Source organism: Hermetia illucens, chromosome 1 (assembly GCF_905115235.1).
Source record: "Hermetia illucens chromosome 1, iHerIll2.2.curated.20191125, whole genome shotgun sequence".
NCBI lineage: Eukaryota > Metazoa > Arthropoda > Insecta > Diptera > Stratiomyidae > Hermetia > Hermetia illucens.
This window is the reverse complement of record NC_051849.1, coordinates 44,275,158-44,300,357: the sequence shown is the minus strand read 5'-3', so window position 1 is coordinate 44,300,357 and position 25,200 is coordinate 44,275,158. Positions and strand designations below refer to the sequence as shown.

The 25,200-nt window shown below is 41.4% G+C and overlaps 3 protein-coding genes across 15 annotated transcripts in view; 1 reads left to right on the top strand and 2 right to left on the bottom strand.

Moving 5' to 3' along the window:
* Positions 1–1,941: 1,941 nt before the first annotated feature.
* Positions 1,942–15,641, bottom strand: LOC119646921 (putative gustatory receptor 28b). Of its 4 annotated transcripts, XM_038047599.1 has the most exons (9): positions 14,946–15,640; positions 14,770–14,889; positions 14,640–14,709; positions 6,952–7,206; positions 6,753–6,891; positions 6,578–6,687; positions 2,344–2,412; positions 2,194–2,283; positions 1,942–2,133 (listed from the first exon to the last, which is right to left on the bottom strand). In XM_038047599.1, exons 3-9 carry the CDS (start codon positions 14,706–14,708, stop codon positions 2,077–2,079), a joined length of 789 nt encoding a protein of 262 aa, XP_037903527.1. In that variant the 5' UTR covers position 14,709; positions 14,770–14,889; positions 14,946–15,640; the 3' UTR covers positions 1,942–2,076. The 4 variants fall into 4 exon arrangements, with proteins under 4 accessions (XP_037903527.1, XP_037903526.1, XP_037903528.1 ...); XM_038047598.1 differs by having other exon boundaries at positions 14,770–15,640; XM_038047600.1 differs by having other exon boundaries at positions 14,640–15,641.
* LOC119646920 (suppressor APC domain-containing protein 2) lies at positions 7,785–16,403 on the top strand. Its single transcript, XM_038047597.1, has 2 exons — positions 7,785–9,149; positions 15,938–16,403. The coding sequence occupies exons 1-2, from the start codon at positions 8,052–8,054 to the stop codon at positions 16,136–16,138; spliced, it is 1,299 nt and encodes a 432-aa protein (XP_037903525.1). The 5' UTR covers positions 7,785–8,051; the 3' UTR covers positions 16,139–16,403.
* A 4,659-nt stretch (positions 16,404–21,062) lies between these two features.
* Positions 21,063–25,200, bottom strand: part of LOC119647313 (DENN domain-containing protein 1A-like) — a 29,837-nt gene continuing 25,699 nt past the window's right edge. For 7 of the 10 annotated variants that reach the window (XM_038048231.1, XM_038048232.1, XM_038048234.1 and 4 more), the window contains 2 exons: positions 22,734–23,312; positions 21,063–22,099 (listed from right to left, as the gene is read on the bottom strand). In XM_038048231.1, coding sequence (XP_037904159.1) covers positions 21,695–22,099; positions 22,734–23,312 — 984 coding nt within the window. In that variant the 3' untranslated portion in view covers positions 21,063–21,694. The remainder of the gene's footprint in view (positions 22,100–22,733; positions 23,313–25,200) is intronic. The other 3 variants (XM_038048238.1, XM_038048239.1, XM_038048241.1) reach the window with 1 other exon arrangement.

The following is a 25,200-nucleotide window of genomic DNA, read 5'->3' as shown; positions in this document are numbered from 1 at the left end:
TTTGTGCATGTTTCCGTTTTTCAAAAGTATTTTTAAAAAATACCCATCGCTTTTCTTATGTTCTTGAAACGTCCTTGGCATAGTCCTTGTCAAAATGTCATGGACGAAATTGAGGCACTTGAACGACGATTTTATCTATTCGAAATCAAAAAAAATATATTTCTTATTAATATATGTAATAAGTGTTCTTCCCGGGAAACCGCATTTAAAGATAAAGTATGGTATAAAACATGATTGCAGCAGCCTACGATTCAATCTGCAATGCCAGGGCTGTAGACTTCTTCTTCTTTATTACAGAAATGATCTCGGTTGGCCGCACTTTCCTCTCTCTGTTGAATCCGGGCCCCTTTTGCTGCGTCACTGATCCTAGACTCAGAACGGTTGATGCGTTTCTCGTTTCTCAAAATAATCCCCAACACGTACAAGACTTGAAAAAATGCACAAAAATTTTTCATTGAAGATCATTACTGCTAAGTGGGTAGCAATTTCAAAAATCAATGAGAGATCAATGACTGTTTCTAATAAACTATCCGATGCCAGATTCTCGTATGTCGACTTCATCAACTGTACGAGGATCGATGGGAAATCTGTCATGCTGAAAACTTGTGGAAGTCCCTCGGTCCTCAGCCTGACGCCACTTGATGAGCGGAGCGATCACACGCTACTAAGCGCTCGAAATGAAATGTATTCATACTCCCCCTCCGAAATACCCATGAAGAAACGTCCTTTTTACAAAACATTATCTACTTTCAAAATATGTGAAAAAGTAATTGATTTGTTGAACCTACGACCGCTGAAGGCTCCCTTAAGATCATATATTACATTCGGCAGTCAATATTATCAAATATGGCTAATCAGTGATAGTCGCCCTTTCATATTCATAACGTAAAACATACAGCAGCGCCAAAAAGGTAGGATATGAAGGTCCTGGTTGTTTAACGTGAACTCTTCTCGGATGGCATAAGCCTACAGTCCTCTTCGGGCATGCATTGATTTGAAGACCACAATCAGAGCCCCGCCGTGACTGGCACAATGGTATTGGTTTATGCTGACTGCAAGCATGGCGCTCGGGTTGTGCAACGCAACTCCACGCTTCGGTCTGCAAGGAGCTCTACCCACACATATGAACAAAACCACAACCACCATGAAACTCCCACGAGGGGACCAACCACAGTTAGCCGGGCTGAGAATACATCATCCAGGAATTTTCCCGGACTATGTGCTATCAGGGGGTCATTTCGGTTCTCATGATACCACATAACCTCCGGTGAGGATCCGTGACAGGAGTCATTTGAGATGAGTTCCTTACAGACTCGGATCTGATTGCCCTTCGTGAGCACATCGGGACGGCACTCCCTAACCGGTTGAAGGTAGATAGGACCTGCAAAGAACAGGGGAATAATAATTCTTTCGAAAGAGCATTATTTATTACTTAGGAAGTATATGCAGATTCGCAAGCGATACTCGGCATCAGAGAGGACGTGTTGTGATATTAAGTGATATTGTAATCTTTGGTGATGTTGTGATATTTGGATTCTGCTCGGTGATAGTAATGTGATATTAAATACATGGCTTACCCTTCCCTACTGGCAACAATACCGTAGGGCACACTAGCCCGACACCGATCAGACCAATAACGACAAAACATTGCTTTATGTATTTGCAAGATATTTATATATGTGGTTAAATATTTGTTTGTTAATAAACATAAAATATGTTTGTGCCAGAATAAACGCTATTGTCTGAGCTGACAGACATTTTTCTTTCTGTTGCTTGAGGCTGACATAGACGACCTTCATCTGAGACAGAAGTTTGTCTGGTCCGGTGTCTATGGCCGCGCCTTCACTTTGACTGAATGCCTGCTCCAAGGTAGAAAAAATTGGACTGAAAGGGTACTACAAGTGAGAATAAAAGCCGACTTTTCGGTTCATGTGTATTTTATTCAAAACCTGTGCATAGATGTTCTACTTTCTACACATGCAATATTAATATAATCTGGAATACAAAACTAAAATGTTGCAACTTAGACATTACGGCTAAACTTTGAAGGTTGCCAATATTTATCACCTTCCATTTCTACTTGTCGGAATATTGGAATAATATCACCAAATATGTTGTTGTAGACGCAGCAATCTATTCAATTATATTAAAGAAGTTTTTTTTCAGTCTTTGCAATATTTGTGTATAAATTACCGAGAATAAAAGCGTTCCGTCGATATTAAATAACCCCAGCACACTAAAAGCAGGCATAGTGGTTTGAATTTGCATTGAAAATTGTGCAAGCTAAAATTAAAAGATGAATATTATATATTTAATTTCGGCGCGTTTGTATTCAAGAAATACTCTTTGCTGGAGCTTCTCATCTTTTGCCAGATAAATCAATCTGTTCACAATCTGTTGGGTTTTCTTTGCCTGAAATTGGAGAATAAAACCATTTTGGCAATAATAATTTGTAGAGTAGCAACCTGCAAATTTTGAAACTGCTACGGAAAAGTCAACAACGTCGCAGATAGGGACTGATCTCACGCCGAAGACCTTTGGCTATCCAAAATGTATTATGATTGGTTTCTGAAATATGTAACTTCACAATGGTACCGAGGGTCCGCAGAATGCTCGCTTTCTCCAACTTAAGCGTTAAGTGAAGTTAGAAAGTACTCCTTTCTCACTTGAGGCACTGTCCTATTGTAATCTGGAAAGCCTAGCGAAAGTAAACGTGAATTCGGTGTTGAATTAATGGAGCCGGTTTCGGACAAGACAGAATTTATCGATCCAGAATGAGAAACATTTCAATAGTACAGTGTTACGCACTAACGAAGACTTTCGATTCAGAGCAGAAGGAGGTTTTCTATGAGAAATTGAATGCAGTCTAGAAAGGTGACATTGTGATCGTAATGGGTGATCTGAATGCAGAAGTGGGTTCGGATAATAACTTGTTCGGTCATGTAATGGGGAAATACGTTTTAGGTGACTTTAGCAATAATGATGGACACCGTCACACGGGATATCCAACGTCCAGCGCCTTACACACTGCTTTATGCAGATGATGTTTTCCTAGCATCTGATAGCAAAAATGATCACGAGCAACTTGTTCAAAAATGGAATGATCGCCTCATGCAACATGGTCTCACATTGAATTTAAACAAAACTGAATTTTTGACGACCGATCGCCATGAAACAGGCACAATCACTGTCAGCGGCAGTGATCTGCCCAGAACTGAGCGATTTAAATACCTCGGGTCAACGCTATCAGCCAATTGAGAACTGCGTTATGAAATTGCTTCACGCATTAACGCAACCTGGATGAAGTGGCGTTCCACAACTGGTGTCCTTTGTGATCGACGTATCAACGAACGTCTCAAATCTAAAATTTACCGCAATGTCGTCCGTCCAGTCGCTCTCTATGGTTCTGAGTGTTGGCCGACCATAAAAGACAATGAACGGCGTCTTGCGGTAATGGAGACGAAGATGCTACGTTGGACTAGTGGCGTAACACGTTTAGATCACATCCGAAATGAGGATATCCGTGATCGTTATGGGGTTGCACCGATCGTGGAAAAGTTGCGAGAGAGGCGTCTTCGATGGTATGGTCACACAGTTCGTGCAAACGAGAATTCACTTGCCAAGATTGGTCTGAACATCGAAGTCGATCGTAAACGACCAAAAGGCAGACCTAAGCAACGGTGGCTTGATACGCTGGATGGGGATTTGAAAGCCTCGGGATTGCACCCAGATCAGGCATTCGATAGAGCCAAATGGCGAAGCTGATCACGACGAGCCGACCCCGCTTGTGAACGGGACAAAGGCTGAAGAAGAAAAAGAAAGATGGGCGGTTGTGGATTTCTGCAGCTTCCACCGTCTCGCAATTGCTGGCTCATTGTTCTAAAACAGAGCCTGACATACGGTCATTTGGGTTTTGATTGATCGGGACCGTACGGGCGCGCAGATTGACCACGTTGCGTTGCGTTAGGAATTGCCTTCTGCATGTGTGTAACAAGAGAGGCGCTGACATCGGCTCGAAAAGAACCACCATCTGATAGTCGCTTAACTTCACTAGCATCTTAGGTTCGTAGGGCGCCAATCAAAAATACTCTTTTCCTGGGTGCTATACAGATTGCCGACTATTCTCCAAAGGCCACAAGATCTGGCTGGCTGCGGAATGGTGGAAGCGGATGGATGATCGGAAACAGTTGAAAGTTCTATTGATCGCTGCGAGTGTGGCGGGTGTGATGCACCTAAGCTCCGATACCATGCGGAATACCGAGGGGTTGACTCTTTATCCACGATGACAAGCAGCTGAAGAGGAGGCCACCAATGCACTCAAACGGAGTAAAGCCACTTGACGGTCTCCCAGCAGAGTTATTCATTGCTGCACCTGCAATTACTGCAGATCTGCAGTAATCCTAGCAATCGGGGACATTTCTCAGAATTGAAAGAAGGGGATGATCGGGCGATGATTTCGAAAAAGGCCACCCATAAGTGGGACAATTCGAGGGACATTTCCGCGCTCTCTGCCGTTGCAAAGATAATAGCTAAAATAATCCTGAAACACATCAAGGAACATTTCAAAGGCTAGATCTTCTAGATCTTCCGCTTTGGATCCTCCTGTATTTACAACATCAACATCCTACGGATCATTGTGGAACAGTGCCAGGAATTTAAAATTTCGTTTCACTTGCTGTTCTTAGATATTGAGAAAGCTCTGACAGAGTGAATAGGGAGTATGTCTGGAGTGCTCTACGTAAAAGGGGATCCCGGAGAGACTAATCATTATATCAGGGGATTTATGATGGAGCAATATATCACGTGATAAACCATTGTGAAATCTCGGAGGAACTTGAGGTGTCATCGGGGTACGCTTGCCTGATACTATTTTGAACAAAAGCTTGGTTTCACCCAAGCCAGTCATCGTGGACGATTTGATCACAAGGCGCACGTGGCAGTGGGTATGTCAGACATTAAGGAAGGACAACAATTCCATTGTTGGCTACGACAAGCAATCGGATTGCTTTTCCCAAGATAGCTGAAGAGTGGGTCGCCACAGAAGCACTTGGTGCAGAGTAATAGTGGGGGTTTACGGTTCTCGAAAAATTTTAGGGAGATTGAAGCGCAAACCGTAAATGATGGCGCGCAGAGATGGTTAACGCGCTATGTCCCGTTAAGGGATGAATGGCAACCATATTTATATACTATCTAAAAGACATGCTAAATAAATGCAGAATAATTCGTTACGTTCGTTACGGCCCCCTACATGGGGATGGACGATTCCGTAGCCTACACAATGACGAAATCTATGGGCGATACCATGACCGTCCGGTTGTGGATAAAATCCGGCCCAATAGGTTACGGTGGGCGGGTCACTTAATCCGTATGGATGAGGATGATCCCACCCGGTAAGTCTATAAGGGCAATATCTATGGTAGAAAAAGAAGACGAGGCAGACCCTGCCTAAGATGGAGCGATGGCGTGGGTCAGGACGCCAGACAGCTTTTAGGGATATCGAATTGGTGGACCTCGGCGCAAAACGGATGTCTGGAGTTCCTTATTAAGGCAGGCCTAGACCGGATACCGATTGTTGCGCCGTTGTTGATGATGATGATGATGATTCGTTACTATCACTTCAACGATTCTTGAGAAAAGGAAATAAAGCGCGCCGCTGATGCTGAGATAGCTGTAATTGCAAATAGTGAACAGAACAACAAAGGCGGACTTGGTGCTGTAGACATCAATTAAGCTACCAGATATGCAATGCATTCGATGTCCTTGTTGTTGCTTCCGTTAGGGCATGTAGCAAAAGTACGATAGCTTGACAGACAGGGAACCTAGGTTTTGTTAGTATTTATCTTCTATTCAACAATCCTTGCCTGCTTCTCTAAATCTAACACCATGCAGCCAAAGTGCACGATTCGGTGAGAAAGTAAGCAGATGTGATTAACGTAGTTAATGTGTTTGTGGAAGATTGACATGGTCTATTGAACCCCTCGATGTCCCAGAAACTAATAGTGCCGAGGCAACATGCATGTTTTTCGGGTCCCCCTCTGGGCTCCAAAATCTTACGAGATTTGACCTGGATATTGCATTTTCTTAGTGGCTATCGACTTCTCAAGAATATCATTCTTCCATAGAGCACTCCAGATGAACCCGATCTTGATGTCATAGAAAGGGGATCTGGATATCGCGCATGGCTCCATAATGGTTCCTAAAATGTTGATGGGGTAAATTTAAGAAGATCCAGTATGGAAATCTGTCCACTCTCTGTTGATCAGGTTCTCGAGTTGTTGTTTAATGCGCATCAGCACTTTTTTAACTATTAACATATCTTTGCAATAATAGGGATTCAATCGGTAAGTTCTGAGACACAAACCTGCAATTTGTTCAATATATAATCAGTTGAGAATCAATTTTCAAAGGTGAAATACTGATTACATTGCAATCCCGTGGGAATTAGCTGCTTTGAATGTAAATATATGAACATTATTGATTTTCAATTTTCACAGCCTTAACTTTCCCACACCGAATAAATCAAGAGTAGCGTGTCATACTGATAATATCGCTCATATGAATTATAAAGTATAATTACCGCATTTATGGTTATCATACATGTAATTGTGATTGCAAGCAAGTTTCCAATCGGCTGAAGTAGCTGATAAGCCAAGAATAATCCAGCTTCGTATGGTGGTAAACGAAAATCTGCAGGAGAGGTGTAATATCTTTTAATCAAACCACGCACGAACATATGGAAATTCTGTCATTACGTGATGGATTATAAAATATGGAGAGAATGTAATAACAATTAAACAGTATTGCAACGAACGACTCTAGTATGATGAGCAGCAACTGAAGTTGATAGGCTGATATCGTATTCGATGAAATCTCAAACATATTGTGCTGTAGCTGCAAATAATAGTAGATATGCATATTTAAAGTATTCATTACACCTTTGTACTCAAATACCTCCATGGCTAAGTCCACGACCTCCAAAAGAGGTGGTAAGGTTTTCTTATTTCTTGCCTCTGATGGAAGAATAGGTTTTACTATTTGCTTCCGTATCCTATTCGCCAGAGGGACATTATCGAGCTTTTTTAGCCCAGCAACTGTGCTACACAACTCTTTCCTCAAAAATTCCTCATCCAAAATGATTTTAAACGGTTCCTTTTTTACGTTCTGGTGGATTTTAAGCGTCATTGTCCTTCCGGTGCTAAGTATCAACTAAGTGGGATTTTGAATAGGACTAGTCATCGTGAAAAGTATAAATTGGTTGCATGCACAGACCTTCTAGCCATAATTAGACTGTGACAAGGTGCATGGGATATAAAATATTTATGAGTATATTGGAGGCTATAGCAATTGAAGAGTTATTTTTTATGCTATTTTGCATGTTCACTTCATCCTAATTTCTATATAGCGATCCCGATCTCAAATATGCCCCCTTTAGATAATTGATATAATGGTTTTGTCATTTAATTTGCAACACATCTTATGGACACACACTTTTGCGATGTTCTGTTTGAAATCCAACCATGAGTATCTGATCCACTCTGTATCTTGAATAAACAGTATCTAAGCATCTAATCCCAAAGCACTGGCGATGCACAAAAAGAGACCCGATATAAAGAGAGATTTGTCAACCTAAATATCGATCTCTAGCCTCCTACCACAACATGCTACTTTCCAATGAGAGGTAAAAGAGTTTTTGCAGGTAACTCACTTCTACCTGAGCGAGGCGCGCATATGAAACGCTGCCTACAGGTGAGCATGGACAGGTAAAGGCTGAGCCGAATCTAAGGTAAATAACGTCACACATAGGCCATAGAGACTGCAGACTCAGAGTGGGTCCCAAGAAGGTGTAGTCTCTGTCTGATGTGTTCCATTGCGTGAGGCTTAGAAGTTTTGTAGCTAAATGTCATTGCAATTGTTGTGCCATTTCCCTTCGCAAGAAATAGTTCGAGTGTTGTGCATTTAATTAGTTCAATTTTTAGGTGTAGTTAAATTGCAATGATTGATGGTAGTGAAGTGGGCTCAAGTTAACCGAGGAAGTGCGCAAGAAGTGGACAATGCACCGATCAAGCAGTGGCCATTCAATGACCCTCAACGGAGGGAGCGGCGGTGGTGGTGGAGGTGTCAATGGTAACTCCAGTCTGAACCATTCCACAAGTGGAGCTTTAGATTCGCTACCGAAACAATTTGTTAGTTCAATGAAGACCCTTTTCGATATCATGGATGACCAACGGACGGGTTTCGTGAAGCTTTCGGATATTGAGAAAGGGTGGCAGGATGATGGAAGCAAGGGCCTTCCGTATGGAGTGATCGATAGCCTTCGCAAGGTCACGCCTTCTAGTGGTTTGTTATCGTTCGAACGATTTTGCACTGGTCTGAAGATCTGCCTGCTTCGAAATCAAGCCGAACAGAAGACTCGTCGTATTTCTGCCGACACGAATGTGAATCAAATATCTGATTGCCCTACAAAGCCCCCAAGACCGCCATCAGCCCCACTTTTGGACATAGACAGTCCGATTTCCAATAGCCAATGGTCATCCAACAATACGGCCACGATTCGTCCAAACAATGCCATCCAAAGCCAACGCACTCTCAGTTTGCCACAATTAAGCCCAGATAGTGACATGGATTTGATATCAGATCACTTAATGCCAGCCGATCTCTACGGGCCTCCACCGAAACCACCGCGAAGTGCCATATTAGCACCACCCAAGACCGGGTTCGACAAAGCAGAAATCCGGAACGCTCTACAAAACTGGCAAATGGGTGTTTTGATGAACGAAATGGATATGAAGGACAAGAGGAAAAGCATGCCATTGAACCCTCCTCTGCCAAGTCGCTTATCATCACGGGGTACCGCCGACGGTGGAACTACAACCGATCCAGCTACTTTCTCGCCAGGACAACAACAAACCCAATCTAGTAACCCTCTTTACCAGAAGAAAATGAATAGTAAAAGACGAGAGCCTAGACGACATACTTTACAGAATGGAATCGATAATAATTTACTGAAACGGCTCAAACAGTTTGAAGCCGAAAAGGATGTCTTGTTGCAAGGGTTATCGGCTGTTGAACAAGCTCGGGAGTGGTATTTGAAGCAGATAGCAATTGTTCAGGATAAGATTAAGTTCTTAGGACATTCAGGATCTCATGTTGTGAGTATAATTGCATTGTTCCGTAGTTAGTCTGAATTTTAGTCCGGAATACTAAAGAAACATACATCTAAAGCATATGTAGTGTATGTACAATGAATCAAAATCGTTCGTTTTCTTACCAAATAATGAAACTCAAAAAGATTACTTAAAAATTATAATAATCGCGAAGATTGCTGGATGATCAAACGATCATCTGTGTGGACTATTGTCAATCACAAGAGTTAAAAGATATAAAATAATTAGAAAAATTGACGAATTTTGACCGTTGTGATTTATCTTTTCCTCCCTGGTGACCAGTCGCCAATTGTCTTGATATTATGACCGCGCCCAATCTGTCCCAACTGAATCCTCCGAATGTTTCATCAGTTTCTCTATTAGTTGACTACCATGTCTTCTGAATTTTGGCATTCGTTTGGGTATTCTTTCCTCTTCTATTCCTTCGTCTATTCATCCAGCCTGTACATTCCAATTTTCGAAATCTGACTAGAGCTGATATTGGTGGGTCGTCAAATAATTGACACTATTGACATGACATGACATGCGCACGTCTAATTGACCAACGATCGTCATTTGTGGCCCCAAAAATCGAAGTATCGATCTGCTTTTCCGACACTTGCATCTCGCATCCATGTGAGAGCCTGTGACGGATTAAGATATAGATTATAGAAGCCTAATTTATTGCGTCTGTGTATTTTTCTTTAGTTCATTAAAGGAAGAACGACATGGAATGTGTGTGAGGACCAGAAATCCGTCCATATTTCCGTCTATCTAGAGTCTTCCAAGCCTCGTCCATTGGAATATTTTCCTTAATAGAAGCAGTTTTTTCGGGTTGATGTCATGTATTTCGTTCTGGAAGAATATCTACGTCTTCTATATACGCCACCCATTGCGTAGGTTTCTCCAGTAGCATACCTCTGATGTTAACTAAACTCACCTTCCTGACAACGTGTTGGAGCACTAAGTTAAAGAAAGTGGTGGTACGACCATCCCTTTGCCCTATTGGCTATCTTTGTCATCCACTGTGGCTTTTACTAACCGGGTTAATTTTGGTGGGGTTTCTGGTTCGATTCTTATTCTGCATAGAGCATTCGGTTCACGCTATCGTATTTAACCGATAATAACTAGTCTGTTATCGTTCGTTCAGCTCTGAGGCTACCTTCATATTCTCCGATGATGTCGATCAGTCGTCGTTCGATTACTTTCGTCAATATTTTATAATACGTGTACAACGATACAGCTTTCGATACAAGCGAAACGCCAGATTCTCCATCTGAGCTAGGGTCTGCAACGTCCATTCTCTTGCAGAAGCCCAAAAATTCTTCTCTCGAACGTTACCCACGTTCGTATTTTTCTTGCTAAGAACCTAAACCTCCGAAGAATGCATGAGGAGTGGCGAGATCATTGTTTTGGATGTATATACAGTGCAGGATCTCAAAGGGTAGTATAGGTCCCAGAGCGAAACGTGGGTTAATACCCACGATGGAGTATAAAACCTGGGAAATGCCTGCTAAACCAACACCAACAGCTCTACTACCAAACCCTATCTCCACCTCCACGCTGGGAGCTCTTTCTTAACGAAACGGAGAAGGATAAAGGCGAGTCTCCCGTGCCTAAAAACGGGTCAAATTGTACCAACTGGTCTTCCAGGTTGGGGGTTGAGTAGGGTTGACAAACCTACACGGAAAACAACTTGTTACGAAGCCACAACAGGAGCCATGGACTGGACGGATTACACAACGACGAATCCGGCAACGATAACGGAATAACGATTTGCGCATTTTCTCATGGAACTTGCGCTCTCTGAAGCTGAAGCTGCTGAGCAGCTAGTCAATACCCTGTCCTAATATAGGGCTGATGTAACAGCGTTACAAGAGATGCGTTGGGTAGGGACCGGTTTCCTGGAGAAGAGCCGCTACACCATATATTATAGTGGCCATCCAGTAAAGCATGTGCTCGGTGTAGTTTAGAAGTATAAGCCTCATTAACGTTCACGCCCCTACAGAGGATACTGCAGAGTCGGAGAAGGATACCTTCTACGAGGCAGTAGAACAAACCCTCAAAGCCTGTCCCAGATATGATATCAAAATCATACTTGGGGATTTTAACAGCCAAGTAGGGAAGGAGCCCGTATTCAGGCGATACGTTGGCTTCCACAGCTTACACCAAAATACAAATGATAACGGACTGCGGATTATCCAATTAGCAGTATCACACGAAATGGTTGTTGGAAGTACCTGGTCTGCGCGGAAAGCGGTCCACAAACATACATGGGCTTCTCCAGACGGAACCACTTTCAACCAAATTGACCACGTGTTGTAGGACATGAAGATGAGGCATCAACAAATGATCGTCACAACCACCTGAAGAACGTTATCATAAATACGGCCACAAAGATACTTGGCCCCAGCCGCAAAAAGAGTCGGAACGGCTGGTTTGACGATGAATGTAAGCTAGCAACGGAACGGAAGAATGCTGCATACCGTGTAATGTTGCATTCTCAAAGACTTCACAGACGGAAAAAGGAAGCCTGGGAGAACCAACAAGTCTGTGAACTAGAAAAGTACAGGGAGCAACCGCACCAGGTGCGGCTGCTTTACAAACAAGTCAGCAGGATGAAGCTTTATACACCTTCGATGTTCATTCTGCCGAGACAAAGAGGAAAATCTGATTTCCGACAGAATGGGCATATTGGAGCGATGGGTTGAGTAGTTTAATGAGCTACTGAACAACCACAACATCGGCGAGTTGGAGGTCCCGCCAACTAAAGATGACGGACAGATACTGCCACCAGCAGAAACAGTCCGTGCAATTCATCGGCATTAACGTCATAAGTCGCCAGGAGCCGATGGAATTACAGCCGAATTGGTTCAATATGGAGGCGACCAGTTACACCAAGTGGTTCATCAACTGATGCTCAAGGTATGGGACAGCAAATCAATGCCTGACGATTGGCAACGAGGCATTGTGTGTTTCATACACAAAAAGGGAGATATCATGCAGTGCAGCAATTATAGAGGTATCACGTTGCTGAGTACCATCTAAAAGATATTCTCCGCTATCTTGCTAGGTCGGATAGCCCCATACGCCCAGAACATCATGGGCCCATACCAAAGAGGCTTCACTCCAGGCAAATTAGCAACAGATCAGATTTTCTCTGTGCGGTAAGCGATGGAAAAACTGTTGGAATATGGACAACAGTTGCACCATCTATTCATAGACTTTAAAGCCGCCTATGATAGCAAAGCCAGTGTAAAACTGTACACGGCCATGGGAAAATTCGGTATCCCGACGAAACTGATAAGACTGACTAGGCTGACCTGACCAATGTGCGAGGCCAGATAAAAGCAGCAGGATCGCTCTCAAGACCATTCGACATCGACAACGGCCTACGACAAGGGGATACCCTATCATGCGCCCTCTTTAACCTGGCCCTCGAGAAAGCGATCCGTGATACTGAGGTAAATGCAAGAGGTACGATCCTCTTTAAGTCCACCTAACTACTGGTCTATGCTGACGACATCGACATCATGGGAAGAACCACCCGAGACATAACGACGAAGTCTATGAGCGATACCATAGCCGTCCGGTTGTGGATAAAATCCGGCTCAATAGGTTGCGGCGGGCGGGTCACTTAATCCGTATGGATGAGGATGATCCAGCCCGGACGGTCTATAAGGGCAATATATATGATAGGAAAAGAAGACGAGGCAGACCCTGCCTGAGATGGAGCGATGGGTAGGCCAGGACGCCAGACAGCTTTTAGGGGTGTCGAATTGGTGGACCTCGGCGTAAAACCGGGATGTCCGGAGTTCCTTATTAAGGCAGGCCTAGACCAGATACCGGTTGTTGCGCCGTTGATGATGATGATGATTTTGAACAATGAAATAAAGTAAATTATAGTTCAAAAGGGTAAAAGGGCTATTTAAATAAAATATGCTTATTTTTATCTAATGGCTATTAACATTTTTTCCATCCACCTGTTTAAAATTCGTTCAATTCTGGCATACTCTGAACACAAGGCTCAATACATTATACGATAAGGAGATTGCCCAGGCATACTTCGCCAATATTTTGTGTTAAAATTTTTCCGTAGGGATTTGCGTCTCATAAACTTTTTGTTTTAAAATACTCTAACCATTTTGAATTGATTTTGATATTTCAGGAGACTTTGGTGACCAAGGAAGAGCGGTGATATTTTGACTGGACAGCAATCTCTTGACAAATTTCGCGGTATGACAGTGTGCATTGCCTTGCATAATGATTGTAGAATCTCCGTTGCTTAAATGGCAAAAGACCATCTTTTAAGACTTGTTTCTGGTTCTTGCTGGTGCTCAGAGGTGGCAGGGAGGAAGACCGGGCAGTAACCCTGTCGGCTGAACCAAAACCAAGTGGCCGAGGAGAACTTCCATGGTGGTGGCACCGGGAGACGCTGTATTGCATTGGGTTGCCGGCCGAATGCTGGAAAGGCCCGAGTCTGCACGGGGACTCATCTGAAGTGGCAATAGTCATGAAGTGGTATACTGGTACCATGGGAACTGGAATAGCCCCTGGACTCACATACTTCAGGAGAATTCCTGTTGTATGTGCGTTGAGCTCGGTTGTTTGCGGTTGGCCCCCTAGTGGAAACTTCATGGAGGTTGTGGTTGTGTTTAAGCGAACGGAGACCTTCGGGTCTCAGCGTGGTGTTGCGTTTCAACACGGGTGCCGTACTCCTTAGTTCGGTAGAAATTTCGGTAGGCCTTGCATCCACCAGTATGAATGCTGAGCTATGCACTCGGTATAGACGGGTACCGTTGTTCCTTGTCACAGCGGGGCTCTGATTGTGGTCAGAAAATCAATCCGTGCCTTAAGAAGACCGTGGAATTAAATCCACGAGACAGGTACTCATGTAAATGCCCCTAGGACTCTCGTGCTGGTTTTTGCTCCCTTTCACAAAGTACAAGGGTTCAGGACTTTTTTTCACTACCACTCCCCAAACCATGACTGAAGTAGGGGGTTTAGCAGTTATTTGAACGCAAGAAGAGTGCTCTTTTCTCTTAATCGCTTCCTAACAGAAACAAATTGGTCTGTCAATGCCTTCAAAGTGGGTTCATCACTAAACGGGAGCTAAAAAAACCAAATACTTTGAAATTGCTTTTCATTCAAGTTTTACAGTTTCCTAGTCTACTGCAGTGAATGTTTTGTACTGCTTTGCAAAATTAAAATAGATCTTATCCAACGCCTTTGATGAGTTTTGGCCTTTTTGTGGGACGATATGATTTTAGACCTCACCACATCGACGTTTCAATTTTCAAATGGGTAAAATAGTCTCCAATTTTTTTTAGACTTTCTTAAAAGTTGTTTTGCGTTTCTCTAACAATTTTTGAACCGCTACCCGATCTATTCTTTGCGCGGTTTTGCATTTGCCCTTATGTTCGATCATAGACTTGGTTGACTGCTATTTCTTTCATGGAAATTTTTAGCATATGTAGAAACAGCACTGACACTTACCTCCTCGAGTCGGGCAATTTTTCGGCAATTATTAGTTTTAGGTGCTGGAATATCAGCTTTTCTGCCCATACTGTCAAATACACGATTTTACTACAACTTGAAGAAAACGCACATTTTTTAAGCAGCTTACCTTTAAAACTGTTCAAATCTATTGACCTCTCGATTGACCAACTTAATAAGAGCAGAAATCGAGAGTTAAGGTTACTATGTTATGACCACACGCTTTCACTACCACAGCCCTTGCTCCCACCTAACGCGCGATCATCGAAAATGATTGGATCAATATATTATGTTGTTTAAATTTACTTTGAATGCTCTCCTGATTCGCGGAAACTACTATTGCGTCGCTGCTTGCATCAAATTTAGTTGCAGCCAACCATGCAATTCGTTTCGGAGAAAGTCCTCCAATAGGTATTTATCGTATAATTTGGGACAACCTTGATAGTTGATCTTCTGGTATTTATATATTTCATCTTATTAAGCGATATTTTAATCAAGAAAATCGGGTGTTGGGTGAAGCTGAAGGATATTGTATGTTATTGCCAGGTGCCTCATTTGGTACCTCTTTGAGCAGCTTGGATTGAATGTTGCCCGTGTCGGGTTTAATCTATTTTCGTCTGCAGGCTGTCTTGCGAATCTGCTGTTTCTGCATTCCTTAACAACGTACAATCTATAATATGCCCGGCTACCATCAATTTTAAGGATTCGCTCTCGCTTTTATTTTACTTTGTATATCCAGCTGGATTCGTATTTCAATTTCGCTCTAGGCTCCCTCTTTCACTTGATAGCAATGTGTCTACTGCCGCCTTCGGTAAATAATAATAATCTTCAGGTTGTTGACCCAAGGAGCGTCAGCTTTCTAGTTTCAGGATGATATCTCTTGCCCTTGTTTGTCAAAAGCAGCGGTTACTTTTTGCTCCCTATTATTATAGTAGCCGTTATCATTCGCTCACCAGAAGTAAATAAGGTAACGAAAACTGCACTATACTGAGCCTATCATCAGGTGAGCTGCACTGACAGATTTTATTTCAAAATTTTAATATTTATCAAACCATCAGTCACTGCCATAGACGATCAGTCTGGCATAATTTTGACATTTTGACTGACACCAAACTGATGAAATACTGATCGTGTAGATTAGTTACTATATAATAAACAAACTTCTTGAGTGTGAAATACAAACCATGATATCTCATGTCCGCGAATATTCCTTAAGGATACTCAATATTAGCCTTCCAAAAGAATCACCTTTCTTGTCCAATTTAATTCCAAATAATAGAATATTTATTTTGTTTCAGGAACAATGGTCTGAAGCGCATCAGGAGCGTTTAGATTTCCAACGAGCCCGTGTCATGGAGATCAACCGACACCTGTCAGCCCTTCAATTCAGTTGGGAGCGCGGAGGATTTCCATCCCATATGAACTTAGCAGTACATCATCGTCCGACACAACATAGTTTGAAGCAAACCAATGATGCACTTAACCAACTGAAGACATGAACTCAGAGAATAGTAACATCCGAAGGGAGGCAGTAAGGAACGATATGTTTTGTTTTTAGTGCGCATCAAAGGATCTAATCTAGCTTAATTTTACTTTGTCGTCATTGAGAATCATAGCAGCATTTTGTGTTTTTATTTTGTTTTAGTGCAAGAAATGAGTTTGTTGAGTGTATAACACACCGTAGTTATAGACAAATTTGTACATTTTTAAATGTTATTTATATATCATTCTGCTGGTTGCCATTAAATTTATGATGATTTAAAATAAATCGTTTTACTGATGATGCAAGGGACAAAAGAAATTCTAGGATGTAGGAGATCTAAAATATATTTCAGGGGAGAGGAGCTGACGGGGGTCACCTTACATATTTGTTAAAGGAAGCTTAGAGTTCTTGCTGATTGCTTAGGCTCCAAAATACCCTTCATACCGATACCTGTTCAAATAAAGTTAATAATAGTACATTACTATAATTTTTAGTAATTGGTAGGAAAACCCCCCTTAAGTTTATCCTAGAATCACGAAATTTTGCGGCGATATAGGCTACAGCATGGTGAAAATCGCACTATTACTAACAAATAATAATAATAATAATAATCGTTGGCGCAACAATCCAGTGTGTGTTAGAGCACTTCATTCAAGACCGTAACGGTACACTAGGAGACAATGTGGTCAGCATTGCGCTCGACCGAGATTATTACCCTGATTTGACTCAGGTACTCATTCACAGCTGAGTCGACTGGTATCCGACGCCAAATCACGATACAAATCCCACTGCCACCAGCGAGATTTGAACCGCGACCTTCCGTACGACAGCCTTGCGCTCTAACCACTCTGCTATCCGGACAACTAGTAATAATGAAGCTGTCGCTTCTGTGCAAATTCAAGACTTTGAATGTCAATATCACTTGAAAGTAGATATTTTCACATAATATATGCATATATTACGTGCTACATACTAATAGGACAAATGCACACTCAAATCTCTTTATAAAAGAAATACAGAAAAGCTTCCTGTCTCCCGACTTGTTTCTGTCTTGTTTTGATTGATGAGTGTTAATTTTAAATATTTTCCTGAATGCTACTTTAAAATGAAGAATTAACATTACTTTTTGAATCTGAGGACATCCTCTTTGGTCTCCTCAACTCCTCGTAAGGATCCCAGCGTCTAAAGAGGCATACAGAAATTATAATAAAATTATAGTAGACAAAAGAAATATTGGTCAGGGATTCGCTTCGTTGTGAATGTTCCCTCTTCAATCGTGGTACAGGTAGGTTTCACACAAACGATCAAGCTAGTATTTTCTTATTTTAAATTTTACTTCGCGTTTATTTTCGTAACTTGTCGCAGATTTCCATCTCAACTTCTTTATTATTTCCGATCGTAGCGCCTTCCAATACACCATGCGTAAGACACATAAAACTTTGTATATGAGACGTATACGTCCCAAGGAACCCTTCCTATTCTCGAGTCTGGGCTGTACAGAGAGAGGTTAGCAGCACTCCTCACACCTCTAATATAACTGATCAGGGAGATAAAAAAGAATTAAACAGAAAACCCATATATTATATACATGCGGATAAAGGAAACATGCTGTCACGTGGAATAAAACGAATACGATGCTCTAGTTGAGAAAAAGGTAGTAATGGACGATATTTTAAACTCCGAGGAATTACCAGGTTCCATCAAGGGAGTTGAGTAGGCTCTGAAAAATTGTAGAGCCATAATTGTGAACGTTATTGCACCCAGCCTGTCAAACTCGGGTATTGTTAAGGATCTGCCTGCCAAAAATTCACAAACTTGGAAATGAACTCAGAGAAATCATAATAACTAATTTCCTTACAGACAAAATATCTCAGGTTTTGGTTAGCATATTTATATACGAGTACTCATCAGCGGCGCAGCAACCAGTATCCAGTCTAGGCCTGCCTTATTAAGGAACCCCAGCCATCCAAATTTTTCGTCGAGTTCCACCAATTCGATATCCCTAAAAGGTTAGCCCCGTGACTTGAGGTTTAAAAATATACTCAAAGTCTTCCTTGTTGGTCGTAAGAGGCGACTAAAAGGGGTAAAAATTTGTGGGCAACTTGAAAATTTTGAAACCTTATTGATATTGAGATAGGGACTCACCTCACGGCAACGACCTTTGGCTATCGAAAACAGACTATGATTGGTTTCTGGAATGTGTGGACGCTTCTTGATAATGACAGCGAGGGTCCTCAGAATGCTCGCTCTCTCCAACTTGAGCGGGAATTTCAGCGATATAAGCTCGATATTCTGGGTCTAAGTGAAGTAAGATGGGGTGACTCTGGAGAGTATTCCTCTCCCTTTTGCGGCAATGTGCTTTGTACTCTGGAAAGCCAAGTGGTAACAGACACGAAATTGGTATGGGGTTGCTTCTAATGGCTAACACAAGGCGCGCTCTTTTGTTCTAGGAGCCGGTTTCTGGCAGCCTACAACTACTAGATTCAGGTCCAGATTGAGGAGCATCACAATTATACAATGTTAAGCACCAACGCAAATTTCCGATATAGTATAGAAGGATACTTTTTACGAGCAATTGAACGCAGTTCAGGAGAGGTTTCCTAAAGGTGGCATTGTGATCTTGATGGGTGACCTGAATGCCATGGTGGGATCTGACAATATCTTGCTCGGACATGTGGTGGGGAATCACGGTCTTGACGACCGTAACGTTAATGGTGGGAGGTTCGTGGATTTTTGCAACTTCCATCGCCTCGTTATTGGTGGCACGTTGTTCGAGCAGAAAGTCTGGCATAAGGTCAGTTGGGTTTCAACCCTCCTGAGAATATCGATGAACATTGGGTTGCATTAAAAATGCTCTGCGAAGAGGCGTCATAAGATTTAGCTGCGGAATCGTGGAAGTGGACCGATGAACGGAAGGGGTTGAATGGGTTGCTACTGATCGCTGCGAGTGATGTCGGGATTGACCCGCTCGAACTCCATTACCGAGTGAAATCCCCAGAAGTTCATCGTAGTGTATGCCCTGACAAAAAAAAATTGCCAATGCGCTGATGAGGGAAGATGTCGCAGATGGCGAAAGATCTTGCATGTGGTCGCAAATCTTTCGATGGTCCTGTGAAGAACGTCAACGGTCAACTTCTCATTCACATTGATGAGCACATGAACGTATAACATTTGGTAAAGTTCGAAGAGGTGGTGGTTAGGGTCAGCGTAGTCAGTCTTATCAATTTCATCGGGATACCGAATTTTCTCATGGATGTATACAGTTTTACCCTAGCTATGCTATTATAAGTGGCCTTGAAGTCGATGAAAAGATGGTGTAGCTGATGGCCATCTTCTAATAATTTTTCATCGCTTATCGCTCAGAGGAAATCTGATCTGTTGCTGATTTTCATAGAGTGAAGCCTTTTTGGTATGGACCGACGAGGTTCTGGGCATATGAGACTATCTGGCCAAGCAAGATAGCAGAGAATATCTTATAGATGGCACCTAGCAATATGATAGCTCTATAATTGTTACACTGCGTGATATCCGGAAAGGTAAAAATTCTCAATGTGATATGATATTTTCATTGAAGCTTATGAATTTCTGCTTTCAGCTGAAGAAAGACGTAGAATATTACGTACAATTTAGTCGAACCCATGAGACCGATAGCAGTGCAAGGTAACTTTGCCCAGATATGTAACATTGCTTATAAGAAACAGAAACGGAGAAAGGTTAAAGCTGAGGAACAGAGGTGCAAAATAACGATTCCGAATTTGCTAGTCTAAGGTTTCTAAAAATTTAACAAATTCCGGAAATATTTCAGTTCAACGAGAATCGACTGGAGTATGAGAGCAGTGTTGTTCAGGGATAGCTATTCAATATCGGCGATTACATCACATGAAAAGGGTGCTCCAACCTAACCAAGAATATTTAAGCGGATGCACCTTCACGTTTGTGACTAATTCAAAGTTCTAATGAAGCCTGCAAACGAATTTTTTGCTGGAGCACAATCCAAATAATTAACAATCTTTAGATGTTCTTCGATTTTATTCACCACAATTTCAGCGGAATAATCACTGTCTTAGATTCGATTATCATTGTTATGCAAAATGTTACGTCTTCATCGAGATAAGATTCCTGAAGAATTTGAAGTATAGAGTGGAATTCGACAAGGTTGCATTCTGTCGTCGATACTATTCCTTCTACCTGTGACGTGCCTCATGCTTCCTTGCCCGGAGAACGTAGAGGGCTTCAATGGCCCATCAAATTATTTTTTAAACGCCTTGACAAAGCCAACTGGCTCTGTATTTGGAGAACGAAGACAAACAGTCAGACTCAAGATAAATGCTAACAAAAGCAAGTTCTCAGTCTGACGGGTCGTCGCACTCTTCCTATCTGCATTAAGAGATAGAACATCGAGGGCGTTTACCAATTTGTCTATCTTGGTAGTGTTGTTTCTTCCGAGGGTGGCGTCGAGCTGGATGTCACCCGATACATTAACAGCGCTAGATCCGCTGTCCCTGTTCTGTTTAAAATCTGAAAATGCAAATACCTCAACATCAAATTAATGTTATTCCACCACAAAGTTCTCTTTGTGATGCATATGGGAGCAGCACATGGAAAATGAGCACCACTGTTACTCAAAGGCTCCATGTCTTCGTTTAAACAAGTTTTCGCCCTATCATCGTTATACTGGGCCGACACGATCTTGATTGAAGAATAAGCTTCTTGGGAAGACCTCGAGAGAGTTCAAGTGCATTTCAGCGAACCGGTAATGATGGCGTGTGGATGTGGCGGACGCCCCATTTAGGGGACTTTTTCAACCAAATAAAATGGATGTTGCAGGAAGTCTGACGTTGACTAAAATTTTTTTAAAATACAGAGAGTTACAGGCTAGTTGTAGGCTAGTTGCCATCTTCATATGTTGTGAAACAATCCCAAAAGACAACTCAGAAGAAATTATCTGTTTTGTAAATTTTTATATATTTATCTTTCACTATGATTGACCCATAATCAAAATATAATTTTGATTAATGACATATAATACATTTCGTTCTCCCTATTACTAGCTATACTGCACTCTTATATATGATTCGAAATCTATGTACTCGTAGCTGTCTTAAGAGTGCTTCTCATACATGTCCGCTCAACAAAAACAAATCTGCTGCGAATCATTATGTAATTACAAAATTAATTTAATATTAAATAATCAAACAGGAAACGAAGATTAAGCTTAGATATGCCAATATCATATTAATAGGAATAAATTTTGAGTCTTTTATATAATATATGTACAATTGACGCATTTTGAGTGGATAATCCGTTGTTTTGATATTTCTGTAGTAACTTAATGTTTCTCCTAATCATATCGCAAAAATTGAGTACTGATAATTGCGAGTTGGAAATATATTTTTATTTTTTTGCTTTTTGTGAAAACTAACGCGATTTATATTCTTAGCTACTAAAAATATATTATAGAGAATTGATATCAATAAAATTATGGTAATGCTATGTAGAGAATAATATAAAACATGGTCATTTCCGTTGTTTGTTCCTCATCTGACTTTTAGGCTCTGTGCTTGGCATTGCGTCAATCGAATGTCGTCCAATTGCGTTTAGGATCTGCTGTTTGCTGTCCTGTTGCCAGGGTCGTAGCACTTCCATTTATAAGATTGAATTTATCCAAACCATATTGTCGGAGCAATTCGCTCTCGGAATCCCTTGGGGGATTGATTACAGTGGTTTGTGGAGACTCGTTTCGCAATCGTGGAATAAATTCTGGGTATAAAGGATTACTTATGCTAAAAGTAGTGTTACTGGTGGAAGGTAATGTTGTCGCCTTCATGTTGCTTGTGAAGCTCGCGGATTGAGACAGAAGACCTGGAATGGGTTTCGCATTCTGATTCAGCGGATCTAAATCAGAAAGGTCGAAACTACTGTTGCTTTCATCTAAGGATATGAGATCTTTGACAATTTCTGGGTCTGATTTTGGCGGCTAGAATATGGAAAATAGTTTTATTGAACATGTTTTCGAATTTCATCTAATTCATTGGATGCTTGATACTTTCTCTCAGTGTAATTATGCGGTGTTTCCAGCGATTAATTATTTGAAATAATAGAAAACTTGTTTTTTGTTTTTCGTTGGTGTAGATATTTATGCTTGCAAATCACGATAATTCGGGAACCACTTGTTCCCTTCATCAGTCCGTACTTGTTAGCACTGATGAAGGGAACAAGTGGTTCCCGAAATATCGGTGTTTGCAAGAATAAATATCTATACCAACGAAAAAGAAAAAACAAGTTTTTTATTATTTCAAATTGATACTATCATTAATTTTTTAGAGCTTTAAATAAGGAGCACAGTGAATTAGAATGTTTAAAGAAGGCAAAATCAGGATTTGACAAGAATTACACGTTTTTTTCTGAAAGTGATCAAGGCTCCAATAACAAGTTCAAATAATTTGCAAGTTTTGACTAAGCATAAGTAACTCCTAGTTCCCATAACCAAACAAAAACAATAAACACTTACTAGAGGTTAATAAAAAATGGAAGCGGTGAAGTAAATATGTATGTCTATCATTGAGTTATAATAGAAAATCGAAGTAAAAATAAATAATACTCCCTGTTACCTCCTGCGTCTTGTGTCTGGGTGCTGGTATAGGCGCAGGGCCATTTGTCAGACTACGTGTGTATTGTGGTCCTGAAGAAGTAGGAGCAGTGATCGGCAACGTCGTATTTCCACTTGCAAAATGATTATTTTCAAAGATAAGTGGTGCCATTTTACCTGTACTGTCATTGCAATGATTAAGTGCTACTTGATTGTTATCACTACGACTACTGTTAAACTCTTGTAGTCTCGATGGTTGTTGACCGAGGCGACTACTTAGGTTACCGCAACTACCATTTCGGCGTTTTGGGGGAATTGGTGGTGGCGGCATATCAGGGGGCGAATCAAATTTTGTTTCAGTCGAGAATAGTGAGCTTTTGCTCTGGGCAGTGGAAATTGCTGTACTTGGTGTCGTTCCGGTTGGTGAATCGTTGTCAACGTCATCAATAGCAAACAGATTTGCGGTTGATGAATTTGGTTTGGATGTCGCATGTTCGGAGCTTGACTCTGTATAAGCAATAGTGGGTGTGACGATTGGTGCACCCAACCGTGGCGGTGTAGAACGATAGCTTGAGTATTCCAAACTGTTGCTCGGTTTCAACTAGAGGGTGAGGAAAATGTTGAACGTAATGGATCTTGGCTAGTGATGCATGTGATAAATGATTTTTTTTTTACGTAAATTTTTCGGGTGCGAGACTTTCTCATAAAATTGTTAATTGCGACCTGTGATTGTTATAATATCCGTGCTGTACCCACAATCATGCTTAGTGTGATATTTTCGTATTGACCAAATCCTTATTAGTATGTTTGGAGATGATTTAATAAAGTTTGAGGCCCGAAAGTTAGACATGGACATGGATGATAAATCTTATGCAGTTAGTCTTCTGCCACTGTAAAACGGTAACGATCCAGACAAAATCTTTTTCTGTTGTTATACAGCATTTCTTTCCCAAAAGATGTTGTATTAAAACTATTGCTGGACTCACTACCTGAAATCGTGTTGTGATAGATTCCTACATAAGTCCTGAGCCTTTAAAGTTTCATATAAACGATTTGCCTATTTGTTATTTATACGAGAAATTTCAATAAAAGATTGGAGTTAGTGAAACTTCTCGTACTTAGTGCATGGTATGACTCTATAGTGACTTAACGACGAGACTCCACCAAATACTAGAGCTGATGTGAATTTATTTTTTATAATACTCATATTATGATGAAAATGAGAAGACTCGATTTGCATTATTCTAAACTAATATGGCTAGGGTCATATAGGGTGACTAGATAACAATCATAGTTTTTCCAATAGTTATGTTTCAGCAGCAATTCATTGCACCGTGGAAAAGTTTGAGCCTGAGTACACTCTTTTGGACCTTAAAAGATCGATGCGAAATGAAGAAGATACAGTCGCCATACTGGCCAGCATCGGGGCAGACCCAGAAATATCCTTTCGGGGCCGATTAGTTGAATTGGGCATCGGCATAGAAACAACCGGGTTTATTTTGCGGTTAGGCTTGGGCCTACATAATTATAAGATTATACTGAGGCAAGAATCGATGCCGAACGACCATAGGCAATGCCGTGAGTTGGCTAATTGGATACTGATAATATTGCTCGGAGATCTGGATTTTGAAAAAAAAAAATCATCTTCTCGGGCGAGGCCCATTTTTGGCTCAACGTGTATATAAACCTGGAAAATTGCCCTTTTTGTAGGCTTGATAATTAGGAAGTCTTCGGCATAACATCAATGCGCCCACAAAGATTGACACTTTGACGGGATTTATAACATTGTAGTATCATCGCTTCTTATTTCTATCGAAAAGAGGAATAAAGGATATAAAGCAATACTTTTTGTGGCCGAAACTCGACAACATCGATATATCCTAGCTGTGATTCCAACAAGATTTATTTATTTATTTAAATGAGGACAATACACAAAAAACAAATTTCTGATTACATATTGTCCTCAGAGGGAGGAGCAATTCAATGGCTTATTTTACGCTTAAAACTAGAGAAGGAAATAGAGTCAAATGTCCCAAGCTGTAGGGCGTTGTAGGACCGGCATAGCCCCGGGATCGGAGAGTAGAAGTAAATCTCCAGCTCTGCGAAGGTTACATAAAAAATGTCCGCACTACGTGTGTTATGAGACGAGGCGATACAGAAAGTAATATCCGAGTTGGCGGAACAGTCCATCAGGCAACTGCAGAGTTTCAAACGAGTACACATATCAAGGAAGATATAGCGTTGCTGTAGGGAGGGGAAATTGAGGGTGTGGCGTCGTGACGGATAATCAACTCATGGAATGTTCTTTTTGTAAAAGAGGGGCCGGATGAATTTGTGTGGTACAACTTCAAGAGCGCGGCAGTCACGGATGCGGAAGAGGGACCAGACTACACAGAAATATTCAAGAATGTTTCTGACAAGAGAATTGAAGAGTGTTAAAGAGGGCTGGATTAAGGTAAAGTCGAAGGGGGAACGTAGGATAAAACCAG